The 24,350-nt window shown below is 36.9% G+C and overlaps 1 protein-coding gene across 1 annotated transcript in view; it reads left to right on the forward strand.

The window, feature by feature from the left end:
* The window catches only part of SPTLC3 (serine palmitoyltransferase long chain base subunit 3), a 168,182-nt gene that overhangs the window by 52,323 nt on the left and 91,509 nt on the right, over positions 1–24,350 (forward strand). Inside the window, exons 3-4 of the mRNA XM_056121968.1 lie at positions 13,470–13,624; positions 14,592–14,740. Of these exons, the coding sequence (XP_055977943.1) occupies positions 13,470–13,624; positions 14,592–14,740 (304 nt within the window). The remainder of the gene's footprint in view (positions 1–13,469; positions 13,625–14,591; positions 14,741–24,350) is intronic.

Raw genomic sequence — 24,350 nt, forward strand, 5'->3', positions numbered from 1 at the left:
CTGTGTTTGGCATATTGAATACGTCACAGGTAGCTTTGCTGTGTGGGCAAGATACTCTCGGTGGTTTGTCAGGCTCTCTGAGAGAGGCGGAGGAATCGAACCCAGCTGGACTGGCCAGGCTGTGCGCAAGGCAAACACCCGACCACTATGCTATTGCTTATGTCAAATAATACAATAATAATTTCTCAGTGTTCATCATGACAACATAGATGAGTATTTCCTATACATTCAGGTGAGAGTCATGGAATCAATGCTCAAAGAGAATGAATAATTTGTCAGGAACCATACAATTATTTGTGGAATCCAGCATTGACTGACCTCTGTTCTTTTGTTCTCTTCTGCCCTTCTGACTATACTGTCCTTGTGTCTGAGATCACCACCTGGGGTATGGGTAAAAAGAACTGCAAATGATCTGATAATATTTGATAATATAAATGAGTAGATAAAAATGTGTTTTGTGAAATTTTTTAAAGTAATCTGATTTCATATTTATGTTGTTTTATACTCCACAAATGAATGCAGTCCTTCTATGTCTGTCCCTTTTTTTTCTGACCCATTTCACTTAGCATGATACTCTATATGTCTATCCATTTATAAGCAAAGTTCATGATTTCATCTCTCCTGAGAGTTGCATAGTATAGTAGATACACGGGACAGATAGATTGCTCCATAGCTGGAAGCCTGCCTCATGAGCAAAGGGGAGAAGGCAGTTGGAATAGAGAAGGGATCACTAAGAAAAAGATGGCTGGAGGAACTGGTTGGGATGGGAGATGTGTGGAGAAAATAGATAAAGGACCAAATACGATAACCTCTCAGGTTCTGTATTGCAAACCATAAAGCCCACAAGTAGAGAGAGCATATGGGGAATATTGTGTGCCATGGAGGCAGGAGGAGGGTGGGAAAGGGGGGATATACCGGGGATATTTGTGGTGGGGAATGTGCACTGGTGGAGGGATGGGTGTTTGATCATTGAGTGATTGTAACCCCAACATGAAAGCTTGTACTATCTCACCGTGATTCAATAAAATTTTAAAAAATTTAAAAAATTAAAAAAAATTAAAAAATAAAAATATAAATATATGTATATATGCATATATATGTGTATATATATATATCTGATAGTAAAATCAGATCACTGACTTCCCACAGTAAGTACTCAGATAGGTCAACTTGTATTTGCATGTGAATAACATGTATGCATATTAAGTACAGGTGCACAACGTCTGGTGTATTACTAAAATGTTAGCCAAATCACTCTGGTTCTTTTACAATAAAGAATACTGTGCTTCCATTAGACAAAAAACAAGGATGGCAAGTATGTTAGCGCACAGACTTTATAGATTTTGATAAAGTAGAACTTTGCTAGTGTGTACTTATGAGTATTAAGTCAATGTGTGAAATGGGGCATATTAAGGCAAACCCTAATGACGAATTCTTTCTCAAACTTGTGTCTTTTTCCTCCTTCCCTTTTTATTATGGAAGTGAACAAAAGCCATTTTTTGTTTCTCTTTTTTTTAATATATAAACTACACATATGTTCATTTCCATTTACTCAGTCCCTTCCTTAACAGAGAGAGGATCATATTAATAGTACATATTGCTGTGTGACTTAATTTCATTTTACCTAATTATATGTCATCTGGAGAGTTTTACATGCCATCACATATAAAACTTTGGATTACCTCATTCCTTTTCACAATTGCATGATGGTATTCATATCAGTAGATGATTACTTGCATTCCAATTTTCTGTTTTTGCAAATAATTCTTCAGTGAACAGCATATGCATTGATTCAAGGATAATTCTTAGAAGTGGCATTCTGGGTCCAAGGAATGCACATTTTAACATCTGAGGGACTGGCAAGTCGCCTTCCAGAGAAACTTGCCCAGCTAGATTCCTGTCAGCAGTGCTGGGAATGTTTCTCCCTGGCAGTAATTGTTGCATTTGTATTAACATATTTCTTGACGTTTGCCAATCTGATAGGTGAATAGACTTTGTTCTTGTCTTAATTTGCGTTTCCTGATTAGTAGTGAGACTGAACTACTTTTCACTTGATTATCAGTTATTTATACTTACTCTTCTAAACTAATATGCTGAATAATTTTATTAAATTGTTTTTTTAACTGAGAGTTCTTTCCACATATTCTTGAAGCAAGAATTTATCTACTAAGCATTTTACAAGTATTTTTCCAATACTTTTCTTGACTTTCAACTTTTTCTGTTTTGCATTTGTCATATATACATTTAATATAGTTTAGAAGTTGTGTGTCAAACATTCCTTTTATGTTGTTATATTAACTGCTTTTTTTAAAAGGAGAATTAATCATGTGAGAAAACTTTTTAATCTAAAAGTTAATCTTGCATTTTTTCTGGATTTATTATTTAGGCTTGGTGATGGATTTGATTTAAAATTCCAACTAGATTATATTTCTATGTATGAAGTAGAGAACAATTTTTGAAAGCTTTTTAACTGTCTCAATATCATTGTCTATGTTATTTTGTCCCAGTGACCTGAAATATTAATCTATTTGTCTTTTATGTAAATCTATATATATTTAGGTGTCCCTTTTTTAAAGTCTTTCATGTAAACCTTAGAATTAACTGCCAATGGTGTTATTTATTTTTAAATAAGCTGTTACTATTTTAGGTGTGAATATGCCAACTCTATAGGTATAGCTTAACTTTAAATATTTGACAGTTTAATACTACTTACCCTTCTCATTCAAAAACAGAATGGCTACATCTATTGAGATATCACTGTATCATTGTCATCCTGTTGTTCATCCATTTCCTGGAGCAGGCACCAGAAACGTCTCCTTCGTCCGAGCCCTGAGATTTTAGAAAGTGCCACATTCGAGGCTCTTTCAGGGTCAGGAGAATGAGACCCATCATTGTTACTGGTTTTTGGCATAATGAATACACTACAGGGAGTTTGCCAGACTCTGCCGTGTGGGCAGGACAGTTTTGGTAGCCTGCCATGTCCTCCAGAGTAAGACCTAGATTATAAGATGTTGCCCGGCTGCAAATGCAAATGCGTGCTTCCAGGAGCTGGGTTTTAAAGTCTCTAGGTCTTGGCCGTTGATGGGATTACACGGCGCCGGGGGCTACACGGTGCCGGGGGCAGTTGGTGGGTGTAATGCCTACGTACTGGAAGATGGGGGATCTGGGTGGAGGAGGCCCAGACTCAATCAGAGCAGTCTTGGAGATCTATGCTCCGGGTCCCGCATACCTGGGTTCCTCTGCCAGTTCCTTCAATGTGTGAGGCTCATCTGAACATGTGGAGAGTGGTCTTAAGCATGGCTGTGGCTGGAACCAGAGGTCTTCAGCTGCCGGGGCTCTGCTCGGGGTGGGGAGTGAAACTCAACCCATCCTCTTCCACGGGGCTCTGGTGAGGACAGCAGGTGCAGGGGCAAGAAACTATGCTGTTCTATTCCAGGAGCTGGGTTTTATAGTCCATGTGCAAGGCATGTATCCTATCTGCTGTATTGTCACTCCCCTCTCTCCTCTGAAGATTTATTTTGAAGCAAGTTGGGAACTGGGTATATGTCTCAGTGGTAAAATGCGTGCCTAACATGGCTGCAATTCATAGAAACCTGGGTTCAAACGAAATATATATATATATGTATGTATGTATGTATGTATGTATATATAGGGCTGGAGCAATAGCACAGCGGGTAGCACGTTTGCCTTGCACATAGTCAACCTGAGTTCGATTCCTCCGCCCCTCTCAGAGATCTGGGCAAGCTACCGAGAGTATCTCGCCCACACAGCAAAGCCTGGCAAGCAACCCGTGACATATTCGATATCCCAAACACAGTAACAAGTCTCAAAATCTGTTGTGAGATGTTACTGGTGACCGTTCAAGCAAATCAATGAACAACGGGAGGACAGTGCTACAGTGCTATGTGTGCATACATACATACATACATACACACACACACACATATATATATATTTGCATTACCATGAATTACAAAGTTACAAAGATATTTATGACTGAGTTTCAGGTTTACAATGCTCCAATACCCTTCACCATTCCATTACCCTCCACCAATGTCCCTAATTTCCTTCCTTCATGCTCCTGAGGCTGCCTCTGTGACATGCACTTTTTCCCCTCTACCATTGTCTTAATTTTCCCTTCCCTAATTTATATTCCCACATCCTTAATCACCCCCTTTTAATCCCAGTGTACAAGCATTTCGCTAAAATCTCAGGCTCTTTCTTTCTATTTTAGCCGGGCAAGCTACCGTTAGTATCTCGCCCCACGGCAGAGCCTTATGCGAAACACAGTAACAACAAAGTCTCCAATGGAGACATTACTGGGCTCACTTGAGCAAATCGACGAACAATGGGAGGGCCTTTACCTTTACCTTTACCTTTACTTTTGGGCATTTGATATTACCTTACAAAGTTTCTTTATAGCTCACGTATGACAGACCATTTTGAGTCCATTCCTCTCACTTTGAATGATTTCACCCAACTTGGTACCCTCCAGATCCATCCACATGGCAGCAAATTGCATGACTTCATCTTTCTTAGGGCCAAGTAGAATTCCATTGTGTGCATTATGCATATGGACCAGGGTTTCTTTTCTTTCTTTCCTTCTTTCCTTCTTTCTTTCTTTCTTTCTTTCTTTCTTTCTTTCTTTCTTTCTTTCTTTCTTTCTTTCTTTCTTTCTGTTTTTCTGGTTGTTAGGCCTCAATTAGCCATGCTCAGGGGTTATTCCTGACTATGGACTTAGGAATTGTTCCTGGTGGTGCTCCCAAGATCAGAAGGGAAACCAGGTATAGAACCTAGGTCTGCTGCATGAAAGACAAGAATCCTAAGTCTATATCCATTCATTTGTTCTTGTATATTTGGGTTATTGCTACATTTTAGCAGATGTCTTTTCTGCATTGTGCTTTTGGACCCACCCTTGGGGTATAATCCCAATAGTGCAATTGCTGGGTCTGAATGAAAGCTCAAGTCTTAGTTTTTTTAAGAAATATTCATATGATCTTCCAAAAAGGCTAGCCTGTCAACATTCCACCAGCAGTTAATATCCCTTTTTAGCCCTTTTTCAGCCAACAGCACTAGTTGTTGATCTTTTTGATGAATGCAAGTCTCTTTGGCATGAGGTGATATCTCATTGCTTTGGTTTTGCATTATCCTGATCATCATTGATATAGAGCAATTTTTATATATCTTTTGACCATTTATATTTTTCATTGAGCAATTTTCTATTAATCTATTCTCCCCATTTTTTATAAGATTGGATATTTTTTCTTCTATAGTTTACCAGTGCTTTATATGCAAATATGTTTTTAAATGTGAAATATTCTGTATTTTTTATATCTGTAATTACTTACTTGAACCACATGAAATTTTTTTATATGCCAAAGATGTCAAACATTGGCAATTCATGTGGTTAATTCTATCTTGTGTTTAAACATATTCCTGCTATTTTTATATCTTAAATTCATTTTTCCATTATTTATTTTAATATTTTTTCATCTTAAAATACTTTTACTTTTTGGAGAGAGAGAACACAGGGGATTGCCCTGCCACAGAGGCAGGGGGGGATAGGGGGATGGGGGTGGGGGGATATTATCCATGGTGGTGGAAAATGGGCACTGGTGGAGGGATGGGTATCTGATCATTGTATAATCAAACCCAAGCACAAAAAATTGTAAATCTACAACTGTACCTCATGGTGTTTCACTAATAAAAAAAATTAAAAAAAAATACTTTTACTTTTGATCTTCCTGTTTTTGGCCTTAGGGACATGCCTGAAAGTGTTCAGGGATTTTTCCTGGCTCTGTGCTCATGGATCACTCCAGGTGGGTTTAGGGAAAACATATGCAGTGCCAAAGATTGAGTGGTCATTTGCATGCAAGGCAAGTACCTTACTCTCTGTACTATCTCTCCAATACCCAAATCTTTTTTCTGTAAGAATTTTAGTACATTTGATTGAGCTCTCTGTTTTACAGTTTTCCTATCAATGTTAAGAAATCTATTTATTAATCTCTGTATTGTTTTTAATGGTTCTCTTTGAATGTTTAATACATATATTAATTTAGATAGTTTTTCAGTAGATACTTCTAAGAAGACCATAAAAATAAACTTATGTTTTCATTTTAAATTTAAATTTTATTTATTTTTAAAATTTATCATTGTCAAGATAAGGTGTTTATAATGGGTTTCTTTTTTCTCTCATGTACCTATTCCCCCGGTGAGTAGTTTGTCATTAATCTTTATTTTCTCTTTATCAGAAATATATTATTACAGAATTACATAATTATTACAGAAAGTTTTACTAGAGTAAAACTCATAATTTCTTACACACTCTGTAAGGACTATTTTTGTATGAGTACAGGATAAAATGACTTGTATGAATACAGCATAAAACTCTCTGAAACAATTTAATTCTTATTCCCCTGCGATTAAGAGCATATTATTCTCTCTACTCTGAACATTTTGAGGTTTTTCTCTTATCTCTGGAGATTTGGAATTTTACCAGTATGTTTCTTGGTATGAATTTTTGTTCACTTCCTCTATCCAGTGGTTCATATACCCTTTACATCTTAAGATTCAAACTTTTATGAAGTTTTTGATTTTGAGTCATGATGATGCTCAGGGCTTACGCCTAGCAGTATTCTGGGCACCACACGGAATGCTGCAGATCAAACCCAGTTGACTTCATGAAAGGCAAGCACCCTTCCAGCTGTACTCTCTAGTCCTGATTCAAACTTTCAAACTTTTCTTAACTCTGAAATTTCTTCCTTCTCTATTCTAAATTATTTTAAAATATTTTCCTTAGATATCAGTTATGCTTGTTAGCTTGGTATTTCTTATTGTTCTAGATTTTCTCTTCCTCATTCTCCCTCGTTCTCAAGCATATCAGTTATGCTTGTTAAGCATATTTCTCATTGCTCTAGATTTCTTCAAATAGTGTTGGTATTTTATTTCATGTTCACTTTTAGACACAAAATGAGCTTATCTTATGCCTATTTCCTATAGATTCACCTATATGAATTTCTCTGAACAAGCACCTAATTCTATGTGCTTTAAATGGATATGTGCAGTAGAATCAGATAAGGGGCCTTCTCTGTAATTTTGTAATATTTTTCACAATAGCCATTGATCTTCCTTATAAAAACCTGGCTCTAGAGTATAAGTTACTGCAAGGAGTATTGATTTTAGAATAAAATTAACTCTCACTTTCTTCCACTCAATTTCTGATTTTTCCATTGAGTTGTCTGTAACAATTACAAATACTTAGACCACTTGAAAAATGGTAAAGTCCTAAACAAGCTTAACAGTGATAAAAAATAAAAACACTCATATAGTAGAAGAAATAAGGGCATCTTTGTGGTTGCATTTTCTATTTGTGTCAATGCTCCTAATTTTATCCCAAAATGATGTATTGTGTTCTCATGCCCTATGGCTCACTCTCACATCAACCCATTTGTATCATGATGAAAACTAAAGATAGTGCATAGGCCTAAAGACAAATCAAATCCAGAGCTGGACGAAGATATGTCCTATTGTAATGCTCCTGTTTTTGCAACAGCTAGTCCAGTTTCATTTTCTGACATAGTTAACATGCTGTGGGAGGCTGATACTTGAGGGCATTGACCTCTGGGTGGTGTGACTGGTCCTAAGGAAACCTCACTGGTGTGCAAAGGAATGGGGTGGGGTGAAAATACACCCATGAAGAGGAGGAAAGCCTTGCAGGTGCAGAGGAAGAAGAGAACAATGCATCTACACTTCCCCCAAAGCAACACAGTTCTTCCCTGGACACGATCTTGTTTTCTAGAACACTATTACAATTTATTTGTCTCTCTCATGAATATAGACTGTGGAGCTAATGTTTCAAATCTGACTTCGGAGTCCTATCACCCATAGAGGAGTTCTATGTTTCTGATCCATCCTGTTGCAGATAAGTTTTAAGAACATAATTTACTTTTTAAGATACTATCAAATGTGAAGGTGATTTTCCAGCAGAAAATCTCTGAACCGACAGAAGAGTTTGAAAACCATGTATCTTGACCTCAGGACACTTATCTCAATAAAGAATTAGATGCTTATTTCCACATAGGTAGAAATTCTGGATCTCTGAAACAGAAGCCAGAAAGGCTGGGCTGAAAGGAGTATTGTCCCACCTTCCCTCAAGGGAATATGATGACACATCTTAATGTGACATCAATAGCAGGAAGCCCTAGGTTGTTTTCTCAACCCAGTGCCAAATACCTTATGATGGTGAACACTCCTGATAGTCTTGTCATCTATTAACATTAATTTTCCATATTGTGGGTCATGTTTTTTTTGTCATCGTGGGTGTTTTAGAAGGAATACTGGGTTAAGTGGTAGTTTCCAGGCCAAGATAACTCTGGAAGAATGAAGCCAGGGACTGACTGAGTTCAAGTTACTCACCTTGTTGACATTGATTTTTCCTTTATTATCAAATGTGTATTTGATACCAATTTGAATTGTGCATGTGCATTTACTTCAATATAAACTGAACTGGTATAATTGCATAGCCATTCCATTTGGGTTTTTTCTACCTAAACCAAACTATTTTCCTAAGCCAACCATTAACTTCTCTCTGAAGCTCACTGCTAATTTTATTTTGAAGATGATTTCACAAAAAATACAAATCTCTAATTTTATTGATTTAAAAACTGCTACTTACAGAATACCTCTCTTTTTTTCTCTTAATATGATGATGCTTATATGGACCATTTCAAATAATATATGTTTTACAATTATATAGGATATAACAATAGTTGTTTGGTTTTTTGTTTTGTTTTGTTTTGTTTTTGGTTATTAGGGTAACACCTTGGGATATTCAGGGCTTACTCCTGCTCTGTGCTCAGTGATCATTCCTGGAGGTGCTCAGGAAACCAGATGTGGTGCTGGGGATCAAACGTGGGTCAGTTGCATGCAAGGCAAGATCCTTGTCCACTATACTAGCCCTCTGCACTGGTATTTCAGTTTTGCTCAGAAATTTTATAGCCCCTGGGTCTGAACTATTCAAGAGGAATTCAAATGAGCTGCAGAGTACATTGTAGAATATGTGGTAACACATGAGATAATTGACTGATCAATACTATTTCTACAATAATTTTCTACAATAATGTTTTCTTATTATCAAACTCAGGTTTGGGCTTCCCTGAGTAAAAAACTGGGTGGTTTCATCCAAGCATCTTTTGACAGGAGCCCTGGTCAGTCTCTGGAGGTATGATATGAAAGTTATCAAAGGAATCATTTAGTTTATCTCTTCAACTCAGGTTAGAGCTTGAAGTGAGTGCTAATTTTAGAATCCAAAATTAAAAGCCCCGTTATCCTCCACCTGATGCTCTTCCTCTTGTGTAGCTATGTCTTGACTATAGCATGGGAGAAAGGATGAAAAAGACTGATGGGCTTGACAAGAACATGGATTTCTTCCCAATAATTCTCAGTCTAAAAATCATAGGAGTACATGGGTGAGGGTATCCCAGAATTAACCAGGAAGCATGGGTGAGACTCATCCAAGCATATGGAAAGTTCCTTCATGCATGAATGAACTAGCAGAGGAACCCAGGTGTGTGGGACCCGGGGCTGAGACGTCCAAGCCTGCTCAGATCAGGACTGGGCCTCCTCCACTCAGATCCCCCATCTTTCAGTAGCTAGGCATTACACCCACCAACTGCCCCCAGCACCCAATAATCCCATCAACAGCCAAAACCCAGAGACTATACTATAAAACTAAGCTCCTAGAAGCTTATTATTGTCTTGCTGTCGGAAAACCCAGCAAGCTATCAAGAGTATCCTGCCTGCATGGCAGAGTTTGGCAAGCTCCCCGTGGTGTGTTCTATATGCCAAGACATGGGTCTCATTCCACTAACTCTGAAAGGGCCTCTAATGTGGCACTTGCTGAAATCTCAGGGCTAGAACGAATGGAGACATTACTGGTGCCTGCTTGAGGAAATTGATGAACAATGGGGTGACAGTGACAGTGGCAGGGACAGCATATATATATATATATATATATATATATATATATATATATATGGGCTGGAGTAATAGCACAGCAGGCAGGGAATTTGCCTTGCACGCGTCCGACCTGAGTTTAATTCCTCTGCCCCCTCAGAGAGCCTCACAAGCTACCGAGAGTATCTCACCCACACGGTAAAGCCTGACAAGCTCCCCGTGACATATTTGATATGCCAAAAACAGTAACAAGTCTCACAATGGAGACATTACTGGTGCCCGCCCAAGCATATCAATGAACAACGGGAGGATAGTGCAGTGCTATATAGGATACAACTTTTGGGAATATAGCGTCTTCATTTAGTAAATAATCTAAAATAATCTAATAACCAAAGAAGAAGAGTTTGGGAAAGTTCTAGAATTCCACAATCCTTTTTGACTCATTAAATAAGTTCATTTTTCTAACAGATAATAAAAGTTTCTAACTGATCTTCATAGTCTTATAAGTTTATGTTACAATAAAGACTATTTCAAGATATTTGGCTAATTGAGCAAAGATATGCTTTGGGAAAAAATTCAACTTGCAAGTATAACCATCAGAATTTCCCAGTCATCCCTCAAGTTCATGTACAAGGAAATGGACCCATTTGTAACTATAGATATTATTAATGCTCTTTTATCCCCCATATTATGTAATTTTAATGAAAACCAAAGGGCAAAGTGACATAAGAAGACTGTGACTCGGATGGCAACACCTGGTTTTGAAAATGTGAAGTTTCTATATATTTTCTTCAGATTGGACTAGCACAAAAGATGGATCAAACTAAGACATAAGAAAGTCTTTTTTTTATTATTAGTGAAACACCATGAGATACAGTTGTAGACTTACAATTTTTTGTGCTTGGGTTTCAGTTATACAATGATTGAGTGCCCATCCCTCCACCAGTGCCCATTCTCCACCTCCAGTGCTCCTAGTATTCCTCCCACGCCCCCACCACCCCCCATCCCACCCCATCCCTGTGGCAGGGCATTCCCTTTTTGTTTTCTCTCTCTTTTTGGGTGCTGTGGTTTACAAAAGAGGCATTGAGTGGCAATCATGTTTGGTCTATAGTCTACTTTCAGCATGCATCTCCCATCCTGGAAGGATCCTCCCAACACCCTTTATTTGGTGTTCCCTTCTCTGTCTGCGATGCATTTTCCCCTAGCATGTGCGGCTGGCCTCCAGGCCATGGAGTGAAACTCCTGGTACTTATCTCAGCTATTCTTGGGTGTTAGTCTCCTCTTTTGTTACTTTATATCCAGATGAATGCAATCTTTCTATGTCTCTCCCTCTCTTTCTGATTCATTTCACTTAGCATGATACTTTCTATGTAGTACCACTTGTATGTAAATTTCGTGACTTCATCTTTTCTAACAGCTGCATAGTACTCCATTGTGTAGATGTACCAAAGTTTCTTTAACCAGGCATCTGTTCTCGGGCACTCAGGTTTTTTCCACATAAGAAAGTCTTTCACAAAACCTTTCCCATTGTTCTTCTGTGTTCTCTGAGGAGAGGATAGAGAGCAAAGAAATCAGAGAGGATGGGAAGAAGCATAAGAACTCTTAGTCTCAGGGCTGGAGCCATGGTACATGGAGTCGGTAGGGTGTTTGCCTTGACACAGCTGACCCGGGTTCGATCCCCAGCATCCCATATGGTCCCGTGAGCATCGCCAGGAGTAATTCCTGAGTTTCAGAGCTGGAAGTAACCCCTGTACATTGCTGGGTGTGACCTAAAAAAGAAAAAAAAAAGAACTCTTACTCCCAATCACTCTGTGTCTTCAGGATAATGTCTGAGAATCTCATTTGGATCTGTAAACACCTCCCCCCCACCAATTTCTGTGCTCATTTGGCATTGCTGCCTCACCCCCAACTCTAGGGAAAGGGGTTGCAATCAGAGAGATAGCAAGGTAGCCAGACCAGCAAGAAGCATAGCTTTGACTGGTGGTGGGTGGAAGTTCCTAGAAATGATTGATGAGACTTATATTACATCCTACTCCTGGTCTGTTTGCTTTGGGGTCACACATGGCAGTACTCCTGGGCTATTTCCAGCTCTATGTTCAGGAGTTGCTCCATGCAGTACTCAAGGCACCATGTCTATGCCAGTTGAAAAGATCAAGTTGCTGATAAAGTACCTTAACCCCTACACTGTCTCTCTATTCCAGTATCGTACTCATCCACTCTTCTCAGTGCATTCCCAGCATTCACCCTGAAGCATTCTTCCTATAAACAATCTCTTTCTACCTTCAGTACCTATTTCCAAGTCCCCTCCTACATAAAGCATGAAGAGACTTTCTCTCCGACACTAATCTTCTAATGCCCAGAGCACTTGGCTTCAGCTAAGTCTTGCATTTTTCTGCATTGTATTAGCTATTCTGGTTTAGATGACAAAGTTAGGTATGCCATACCTTGAGTCTTACTGGAGTTATAACCCCCTCAGTCACAAATTATGAATTATGTTTTGCACCACAAAACAGTGCCACTGCTTCAACTGCAAGAGAAGTCTGGCATCTGCTCTAGTTGCGAACTCAATTCCTAGGTCTTGGGCAATATATCAGTGAGCACCTGCCAACAGTTTTATAAAAAAAAAAAATCCTACCATTCAAGTGTATCCACTTTTCTAAGAACAGAATGAGTGGAAATATTCATGTTAATAAAACTTAAGACCCAATTATCAACTATTTTTCCCAATTAAACTGCCTTAAACATAAATAGCTACTGTTACCCTTGAGATGTGATCGTATGTAAGATGAAATTCTGTATGTCTTCTCAATCATTTATGGGTTTGAATGATGCTTCCATTTTGTTAGTTACATTTATTTTCCACTTTTAAAACACTTAACTACACTGAAACATAACTTCTTTGGTGATGAAAACCAAACATTGTTGGGAACTCAACAATCACCTGACTAAAAGCAACTCATTTGGAAAGTACTTCTAGAGTATATTTATGGTTTGTTTGTTTAAGATATCTTTAAAGTCTTTACTTATAAAATAAATGTTAAGAACAACAGACAGGAGGGGCCTAGAAGGATAGAATAGCAGATAAGAGACTTCTCTTACATGCAGCCAAGCTGAGTTCAAACGCAGCCCATATGTCCCAGAACATGCCAGGAGTGATCCCTGAGCCGAGCCAGGACTAAGCTCTGAGCACCACAGACAAAACCAAACAACTGTCATGGGAGATAATATAGGAGTAAAGGTATATGTAAGACATGTGTTCAATTCCAGTTCTAAACCTGGCACTACTTGCTAGAGCCCAGAGACCCCTACGCTCCACTGGGGGGGGCCTGGTGGTCCCTGACACAGAAATGCGAGGGCACTGCCACATCTTACATTTTCAGTTTGAACCTCTGGTTCAAAGAGAGTAGTCTCCAGATTCACTGACCACAACTTAGAAAGTCCACACTCCCCTCTTCCCTCCAGTTTTTTACTAGCAGCAAGTAACCAAAGTTAAATTTCTGTCTGCATCCTAACAGAATTTTGTGCCGCTCTATCAAAACTTCGAGAATTTTTATAAACGGAACCTTTACATGAGAATCAGAGACAACTGGAACCGACCCATTTGCAGTGCTCCAGGGCCTTGTTTCGATGTGATGGAGAGAGTGTCAGATGATTACAACTGGACATTTAGGTGAGGCAGTTACCTGGAGGGTTTGGGTTGAAAGGAAATCTATTTTTTAATTTTTATTGTTTAACTAGGACAACATTTATTTTATATAACAGAGTTTTAGGCATACAATGTTCCAACACCAATCCCTCAACCAGTGTCAACTTAGCTCCACCAATATCCCCCAGGTCCCCTCCCATCCCACCAGCCTTCCTCCCTAACAAGCACATTTTAAAATTTGATTGTTGTTATTTGGATCTCCTGCTTGAAGTATTGTTGGCTCTGGGAGGCAGATATATGTACATATATCTTACCTCTATCCCATCTACGTGTCCGAGGTTTCTGGCCACTCCCCTCTTATATCCCATTCTCCTTTTCTTATTTCCCCTGACTCCAAAAATTTATCAAGAAATACTACTACAGGGCCAAAATTTTTATCTGTATGTTAAGAACTGTGGAAGTAGTCAGTCTTCCATTATTCGGTCCTTTGTAAGTTCACATATTACCAGTAGGGAAAATAACAGTAATTTAGATACCATGAGTAATTTGTTTATATTGCAATTATCTGAGACCTTTTGAGCCCAAGTTAGAAATTGCCCACTTCAGCTTTATTGACAAATTATACCCTTTTAGGTTTTGCTGAAGTAGACAGTCATGGCCATGGCTCTTCTCAGTAAGAAAGTTCTTGGTGCAATTTAAACTGGAGCACAAGAATTATGGCAACAATTCCCCCATGGAAACTCACAACTAAGTAATATTCCATGGCTCAGAATACCTCTTTCCAGTGTCCATGCCAACTTCAACACTGTTATGGTATGTGATTACTTTCTTTTAAAAACAAACCACTTGTGGCAAAACAATGCAAATCGTAAAGAAAATAAATCATATCACCTGGATCCATGCTGCCTTTGGAAAAGAGGTTTATTTGGGATTAAAAAATGATATTAAGTTAGAAAAGCCCCTTGTACTTATCTGTCCCTTCTCTCTGCAGATTTACAGGAAGAACCATCAAGGATGTCATCAACATGGGCTCATATAACTTCCTTGGTCTGGGAGCCACCTATGACGAGTCTATGAGGACAGTGAAGGATGTGTTAGAGACGTATGGTGCAGGTGTGGGAAGCACCAGACAAGAAATGGGTATGTCTGTTCACTTTGGAAATCACATTTTCAAATTACTTCAAATTCAATTTTCTTTGGACTACTTCTCAAACTTGTATCATAACTATACTATATATACAGTGCTATTTGTTTTATAATATTTGTGCTATTATAAAATGGAAAAATCAAAAATGGTATATGAAAGGCTTTTTAGAAATTTCAAACATCATACTGTTGCCAAAGTATCTTATTAATTGCAGAGTTCTGTTCTCTAGAGTAAAAATGGATCTTTCTTGACCACATTATCTAAAATAGCATCTATTGCTCCCTTCCATCTGCTTCTTTTCTGGGTCCCTTTTCCCACTTAAAAAACGGATAGATAGATAGATAGATAGATAGATAGATAGATAGATAGATAGATACTTGATATGCAAAAACAGTATCTGTTCAATTTATGTAATTTTATGGGTTTGACCATATATATACATCAACAAAAGTATCACTGAGGAGAGTAATATACATTTCTATCACCTTAGTAAGTTTTTAATATTCTCTTTATGTGGTAAAAACATTTAACATGAGTTCTATTGTCTTTAAAAAATGTGAATGTACAATCTATAATCATTAGCTGTGTTTACTTAACTGTTTCAGCATATCTTTGGAACGTACAGAACTGAAATTTGATACCTATTGAACAGCAGCATCATATTTGGATTTAGAACAGCTTCCAGTTTTCCTAATGCCAATCACTTAGTGTCTACAGTGATCTTGCCTTTGTATTGCATATTGACCATGTCTGCTACTAAAGAATAAACTTTGTGAAGGGAGGAACTAGCTGTATTAACTGTTGTAATGAATCAATTAATGATGAATATATGGTCAATGTAGATCATATTGCCTATTTTTCTTTTAGCATTATTCTCTTATTCAGAGAAGTAAAATTTGTGAAAAGGGAATTACTCTTATTCTTATCCTGGGGAAAAGATGCACGGTCACTCTAGGAGAGTGTTTTGAAATTTCTAGCACAGTATTTTCTTATGTATCATCTCATTTGTTTATTACACACAAATGTCTTGTGCTATAGTAGCCTGCATACATACAGTTGTTCCGATCTGCATATTAAGAATTAAAGTGACTAAGCGATATGCCCACAGTAAAAAATTAATGATCCTGAGCTGGAGCGATTGCACAGTGGACAGGGCATTTATTTGCCTTGCACGTGGCTGACCCAGGTTCAATTCCCAGTATCCCATATGGTCCCTGTGAACACCGCCAGGAGTAACTCCTGAGTGCAGAGCCAGGAGTAACCCCTGTGCATCGCCAGATTTGACCCAAAAAGAAAAAAAAAAAAAAAGAAGAAGAATGCTCCTAATCCCTAATCTAGCTCAGCTTTCCCAATAGAGTAATTTCCTAAATGGGAAAATATGTGCAGGGTCAATTTTAGGTCAGTTTCAGGTCTGGAAAAATCAGGTAGACATGGCCAGGGAAACAGAGCCACAGTATTGCAGGTGTAGTGCTTGTCTTGCACATGGCTAACCTGGGTTCGAAACCTAGCATCTCATATGGTCCCCCAAGTCCTGCCAGGAGTGATCCCTGAACATACCTCTTGCTACAAAAGAAATTTAACATTTATGGAAAGTGATTCATACCACCTCTTAGATACTGAGTTAGCATAAGGGTTTCAAAATTATAAAGAACTATTCATGCCTGAGCAACAATCACAATAAAAATTAAACAAAACAACCTTTTATCCACCTGTTCAGTAAATGCTTAGCTATAGGTCCAGAGTTAGTGAGTAGTTGTCCAGGTTTTCTTAGAATGAAATCCTATTGCTCTTCACTGTAAATCTTGAATACCAGAGATATTAGCAGGGTGTGGAACAAAAGTTCTGTTTAAAAGAAACATATTTCCCATGATTCCACATCTAGAGTTGAGACATACTAATGAAGAGTCCTAGTCACAAGAGTAAAAGTTAAAGTTAAAGCCTTTGGGAATGTAACCACTGCTGCTTATGATACCCAACACAGGACTGTTGATGCTGACATCAAGACAGAAAACATTCCTAGAGATGCTAAACCCCTAACTCAGTGAGACAGAGAATTTGTTGATCATAATTTGCATTAGCAGTTGGAAGCTTAACATTAAGCTTGCTTAATGCAGGCAATGGAACCCATATGGAATATTGATCCCCACACTTACAAGTTCAATAGACCATAAGAAACTAGGCAGTGATGAAGATTCCAATTTGGACTGCTGACAGTAATGTCTTTATCTCTCTACCCATGCTTCTGAATGTCTAGGTTTTTAATATTTACCTGCTTCATTTGGCTCTACAACTCAAATTCTAGGAGGAAACAGAAAAATGGAAGCCTCTCCCCAACTAATTTTGAGGAAATAAAAATATAAATAATAAGAATCTATACAGTTAAAAATAAATAAAATTTGAAAGCATTCTATAACCTAAGAATTAAATTCAAGAAATTAAAAAATACTAGCAAGACCTTTTCATTTATTTCAAAGATATAAGTAACTTATGGAATATTGATATTCTATAGTACTAAGAAAATGTTTATATGTGTCAATGGAATAAGAGCATAAACATGGGAGTAAAGAGGTTTAACAAAATTAAGTTTTTTAGGAAACAACAGCTATAAAGTTCAGACTATTTTATCACCTTAAAACTGACTTACTGAGTAGAAAAGAAACAAATATGATAACCTCTCAGTATCTATATTGCAAACCATAATACCCAAAAGGAGAGAGAGAGAGAGAGAGAGAGAGAGAGAGAGAGAGAAGTGCCTAAGTGCCTACCATAGAGGCAGGCAGGTTCAGGGAATGGGGGCAAAGGGGGTGCAAGCTAGAAGGTGGTGGCTGGAGGAAAAGTGGGGACACTGGTGGTGGGAAATGTGCATTTGTGTGGAAGAATGGATGTTAGAACATTGTATAATGAAACCCAATCATGAACAGCTTTGTAATGGTGTATCTATGGTGATTCAATAAAAGGAATTTAATTTAAAAAAAATTCTGAATGGGGCCAAGAAAGTATACCAGAAGATACGGATAGCACACTTGCCTTGCATGCAGCTGACCTGGGTTTGGATTCCATCCTTGGTACTATGTATGGTCCCCTGAGCCCTGCTAGGATTGATCTCTGAGTTCAGAGCCAGGAGTAAGCCCTGAGCATCACTGTGTTTGCAAAATAAAGAAAGATAGAAAGAGAGAAAAAGAGAAAGAAAGAGGAGGGAAGGGAAGGGAAGGGAAGGGAAGGGAAGGGAAGGGAAGGGAAGGGAAGGGAAGGGAAGGGAAGGGAAGGGAAGGGAAGGGAAGGGAAGGGAAGGGAAGGGAAGGGAAGAAGCTTCCTGGAACTTTTAAAAATAGTTTCTAAAAGTAATTCATTTTTAAAAGAAAGAAGTCCGATTTGGCCAAAAACTTAAACTCAGCTATGTTCTATAATCCAAAAAATATATACCTAAATTAATGTTGTATAACAAGGCTAAAATTATAAAATAGTTGCAAGTCAGGTATCTGGTTTTCATCTCCCTCATGCAACCACAACCAGAATAACCTCAGTGCTGGAGGAGGGGTAATGTTGATTCAATGGAATGAGTAGCAAGGAAGACCAGGATATACTTGCACCAACTCTGCCCCTATAACTGTAAAAACTTGACCCAAAATTAAGTAGATAATACATCTCTATAAGCTATATATACATATATATATAGAGAGAGAAAGAAATTATAAATGTCATTTTTAAATGTGGTCTGAATATGGGAATATAGGTATAATAACCCTTGCCTTGCATGTGGCTGAACTTTTGACCCCCTGAACCACATATAGACCTTAGAGTATCAACAAGAGTGATTTCTGAGCCCAGAGCTAGGGGCAAGCCTGCTCACCATCAGGTATGGTTCAAAATCAAACAAATGGAATATGCTCTGACTGCTGCTATTTATTTTCAAGTGCAACTAAAAAGTATTGTAAATAATGAAAATGGGGGATATCTTGACTCTCTTTGATAAGTTTAAGAGATCACAGTAGGAAATTTATTCTTATATCCTAAATGTGAGACTGGCTGGAGCAATAGCACAGCAGGTAGGGCGTTTCCCCTGCACGCAACCAACATGGCCGATCCGAGTTCAATTCCTCCGCCCCTCTCGGAGAGCTCGGCAAGCTACCGAGAGTATCTCACCTGCACGGCAAAGCCTGGCAAGCTAACCATGACGTATTCGATATGCCAAACACAGTAACAATTGTCACAATGGACACGTTACTGGGCCTGCTCGAGCAAATGGATGAACAACGGGAGGACAGTGACAGTGACTTATGTTCATAGAATTCTAGTAGTACTCATATATAGTCCCTGTATATAATGGTACTGAATCTTTAGAATACATAAATATTACCTGGGCATCATGTTAAAAATTGATGTTAAAATGTGAGACAAAAAAGCATAGCAATTTAAAATCATTGTTAACACATTTTAAATCTTTTATGTTCGTGCTGTTTTTTTGTAGTTGGAATGTTCCAATGATCTGGGCTATCTCCTTCAGTTGTGTGCCATATATGACACCTTCAGTAATTACAGACTAGTGTTTTCTAAATGGTTTTATTGATGTGCTATGAAATATTAGAAATCTTTGAGTTTGACACGTTTGTATTACATCATGAATTAGTGAACACAAGACTGAAAAGCTAGCCAAAAGATGACTGATACTCAATATTCGGGTTTTCTTGTTTGTTGCTTTGGTTTGATATTTTTTCTGCTTTTTGGGTCACACCTGGCAATGCACAGGGGTCACTCCTGGCTCTGTACTCAGGAATTATTCTTGGCAGTGTTCAGGGGACCATATGGGATGCTGGGAATCGAACCCAGGTTGGCTGCGTGCAAGGCAAATGCCCTAGCCACTGTGCATCGCTCCAGCCCCTCAATATTCTGTTTTTAAGGTGGCTTACATTCAAATGTTTAACTAGAAATTTACTAGAAAAACTATAAACAGGCCTGAAAGTATATAAATTTAAAAAATTTTCACACCAGTATCAAGAATTGGGTATAATTTTTTCATAATACCTGAGTAGCAAGATGAAAAATAAGCAGTAAAACTCCCTTATGCAAGGAATGCCCACATTTGGTCTTTGAGCATCTTAGCTGAACTATTTAACTTTTCAAGTTTGTAGTATTTTTGTCTAAATACTTTGGGTTAATAATAGAAGACAGTAGAGCAAGCCCTGAGGCAATGTAAATTCATATTTGCCGTTCTTCTTTTCTGTGAACTTGGTTAAGAATAGGCTGAAATTTTAAAATTAAGTAAACTACTCAAAAGTCTTATGTAATTATGAACAAAGAGAAATAAAATGAAGAATTAACAAACATAGGGGCCACAGTGATAGTATAGATGGTATGGGGTGCTTGCCTTGTATGTGACCAATAGGGAATCATCCAGCATCCCAAGTGATTCTTTTTTTTTTTTAATTTTTTTAAATTTTTTTACATTTTTATTAGTGAGACATCATGAGGTACGGTTGTAGACTTACAAATTTTTGTGCTTGGGTTTCAATTATACAAGTGATTCTTGAGCACAGAACCAGTAATAAGCACTAAGCATCACCAGGTATGGCCTCAAATAAAAATGACAAAAAATAATTATCAAATATGATAAGAGAATAACCTTATAAAATTATGTTTAGATCCCAACTTAAAGATAGAGACAATGCCAATCTTTAATGTAACACATAACACAGTAAGACTAATATGGCAGTTTATTTTGTGTACAAGTAGAAATCCATTGGATAATGAATAACAGTGGCTTTTAAAATCAGGTGGGCCGATTTAACATTACACAGGGAGATTATAAATAAAATTTTAAAATTTTAAAATAAAAGTGATAGGACTATTATGTACATTCTAATTCTTAAAATGAAGACCTCAGAGACTGGAAGTATATTAACAATATTGTTAGGATTTTAATTTAATATTTTTGTAATAAATATTGAATTTTAAAATATATTACCATTATACTTCATAGCCATTTTACCTTTGAGATAACTATTGAATTCTCATTAAAATGTTCTTTATATCATGCTACAAAGAAAACCTCATTGAATTATGAGAAATAGAATCTGTGTAAATCACATTCTTGGATCATAATGAAATAAGGCTAAAAGTTAATAAGAAGATTATAAATGCTTTTGTAGAAATCACTTGAGGACTTAAAAACACTCTCTTATGTGATAGTTGAAAATGAAAATGAAATTAGTTACATCACATTTAAGAATAATAGTTTTAAATCATAGGAGATCCATTGTATAACTGAAACCCAAGCACAAAAACTTGTAAGTCCACAACTGTACCTCATGGTGTTTCACTAATAAAAATTAAAATAAATAAATAAATAAATCATAGGATATCATTAAATTCCAATAGTTGTGAATTCACAGGAGAGCATGTGTTTTTGTTTTACTGAAGAATTAAAACTGGGGCCTGGGAAATAATAGGTCAAATTGCTGGGCACATGCCACGCAAGTTCCGGCACTGAGTTTGATCCATATAATTGTCTCTTGCCCAGCGCTACTGGGTGTAGACCTGGTAACCTCTGAGTACTGCAGAGTATGACTGCCATAACAAGAATAAAAACAACTGAGACTAGTGAACTATGCTACTAAAGCAGTAAGGAAAGGAAGAAAAGCAAAAGCATTACATGATAACCTCTCAGTATCTGTTTTGCAAACCATAATGCCCAATAGTGGAGAGAATATTCAGAATATTGTCTGCCATGGAGGCAGTGGGAGGGTGGGAAAGGAGAGGGGGATATACTGGGGACATTGGTAGTGGGGAATGTGCACTGTGGAAGGATTGGTATTTGATCATTGTGTAATTGTAACTCAAACATGAAAGCTTGTAACTACATCTCATGGTGATTCAATACAATTTAAAAAAATACATTATCAAAGATGAAGTTAGAAATTTGTGAGAGATGACCTGAGGTATCTGTATTTTGATAAATCACTAGAAATGATTTTGATAAATAGCCAGAATTGACAACCTTGGGGCATAGATAATTATAATCCCACGCTTTGACAAATTTTTAATAAAATAAAAATTAAAGTCTAATATTACTTTAAAAATATAAAGTAAAGTGGCATTGCAATTAATTATTAATACAAAACTATATTTCAATAAAAAGAATACTACAACCAAGTACTTCATGGCCCATGTTCATGGCCCATGGTTCAATAATAAGACAATTTATATTACTGAAATACCCAAGAAGATATTCATTGATGTGCTAAAGTAACAGTAAAATGTAATAGCCTTTACTTTAAAAACTTTCATAGAATAAAAATAGAATAAATGTCTACTTTAGACAAAGAGATGACTACACTTATGAGGATTTGCAATGTTTTCATGTGAAAATTAGGAAAAAGTAAATGGCTGTCTTGTGGTCATGTTGATAACTTATGGAAATAATGGGCAATGCAATTATTGATTTAGTTTTTTTAACTCAATATTTACTGGACTATGCCATTTATCAATTCTTATTCTGCCAGGCAGATTAAGAGGGAGATATATAATAAAAGAGGAGGAGGAGAAGGTGAAATTAACATTAATTGCAGATGATGACACTTCTTCTTCGGTGTTTAACTGCCTTGGAGGTGTAAAAAGGATTTCTAAAGAGATTTCTCTTAGGGCCTCATGGAGATAAGACCTCAGTATGAGAGACAATGTTTCGTTTTACGTGCTTAAATAATCAGAAATGTATTACAAATAATACATGTTCAAAAGAAAATCAATGAAGACTTACATTTATACAAATCACTTTTACTTGTATATAATAGAAATTTCTTACTAAGTAGAAATTCGTAAGAAGATGGTCTAAGGAAACTGATATTAGAATAAGCACAGAATCCTTGAAGTCTTGCACTCAGCCAAATTCTCCAAGAATTGCTGGTAGAACCTTCCAGAGCCTCCTGATCAGCCCATCTCTCTCCCGAGAAAAAGCTTGAACTTATTTTAAAAAATTAAGACATGGAAGTAGTCTATTAGCAAAACCTAAAAATACTTTAAATGAATGGAAAAACAACTTTATATAATGTTGGTTGAGTAAACCAGCGTGAAATTCCAAAAAAATATATGCAGCAAGTTGCTCAACCCAGCAATTTCATTTAGAGAAAATTTGCCTCAACTTTATTGAACTGTGTATAGATTGCAATATAGTTAAAAATAGTAAAAAGAGACTAGTAAAAATTTGGGGAATAAATGAATTCCCAGCAATAGTAAAGTGAGTAATATACTTGAGTCAGGGGTGTGGCTTAGTTGTAGTATGCATTCCTTTTATGTGAAGAGTTTGAGCTCTAACAGAACAAAAAAGAAAAATATAGAGGTTAAAATTATAATGTAACTAGTAAAAATTATAATGTAACTAGTAATAACTTGGTTCATAGAAAAGGTTTTTGCATGAAGTTATTTGAATTCAAACCCTGTTTCCTCTTTTACCCAGCTAGGGTCTGAAATAATCCAATGCCTTCCTAATCTTATTTTTCTCCTTTGTGCAATTTAAAATACATTGTTCAAGGTACACAAACTATAAAAAGTAATTTTAGTCTAAATCCTTTTTTACAAATATCTCTTATAGGAATGCATTCATTGATAAGTGTGTATTTTATAGAATTTTCCATTTTTTCCACACTGATCTCATGTTTCTTGTTAATTTTATTCTTAAGTGTCAATAGGAAACTTGGGGCTGGAAAGACAATAGAAGGGATAAGGGTCATGCCTTGAATTAGCCAACAGCAGGTTTGATGCCCAGAAACACAGGGTCCCTAAACATCTCAGGTGGCCCAAGCAGTGTACTTCCTTTACTGTCACTATGTCAACCAAAGGCTGTTGGCAAGAAGTTTCCCTCTAAGGAAACAAATTCATGAAATGTCATAAAACTATTTGTAGGCCAATGACAGCTCCTGTCTTCTTGCAGAAATTCCTTTGAAAAAGGAAACTCCATGCTTCTTCATTCTATGGGGGAAACATGAATAATATGAGGACCTAAAAATGACCTCATTGAGAACAGAACATTATTATTGTATGTGTAAATTATTATTGCATATACAAGGAGTGCTCTTCAAATTTTCCTGAGGACATTGGTGGAGGGAAGTTAACAGTGGTGATGAGATTCACGTTGGAACATTGTATGCCCTGAAACTCTATTATGAATAACTTTATAAATCATGATGTCTTAATATTTAAAAAGTTTTTATCCAAAAAAGTGTATATCACAAGGACACATATTACTGTATGAATCAATGTAACTTGATATGATAGGAAATAATTTTCTAGTCTCAAATTCCAGGTGTAAATTTCATATTAGTTGTACAAACATTCATTTTTTCAGTAAGAGCATTGTCCTTAATTATCACATGGTTTGTATCTCTATTTTCCTGAAATTTTTTCTGCTATCATTCAAATTAATTCAAATTATCAATGCAAATTATCAAAATTATTCAATAATTTAAATATCAAGACTTTTCTTATGCTTCCTTGGTTAAACATTTACACTTAAATATAAGTAATATATTCTTGTTACTGAAGAGATCATACAATTGGCAGGGCACTTGTCTTGAAGGTGACCTACCAGAGTTCAATCCCTTGTACCCTATA

Source organism: Sorex fumeus, unplaced genomic scaffold (genome assembly GCF_029834395.1).
Source record: "Sorex fumeus unplaced genomic scaffold, SorFum_2.1 ptg000044l, whole genome shotgun sequence".
NCBI lineage: Eukaryota > Metazoa > Chordata > Mammalia > Eulipotyphla > Soricidae > Sorex > Sorex fumeus.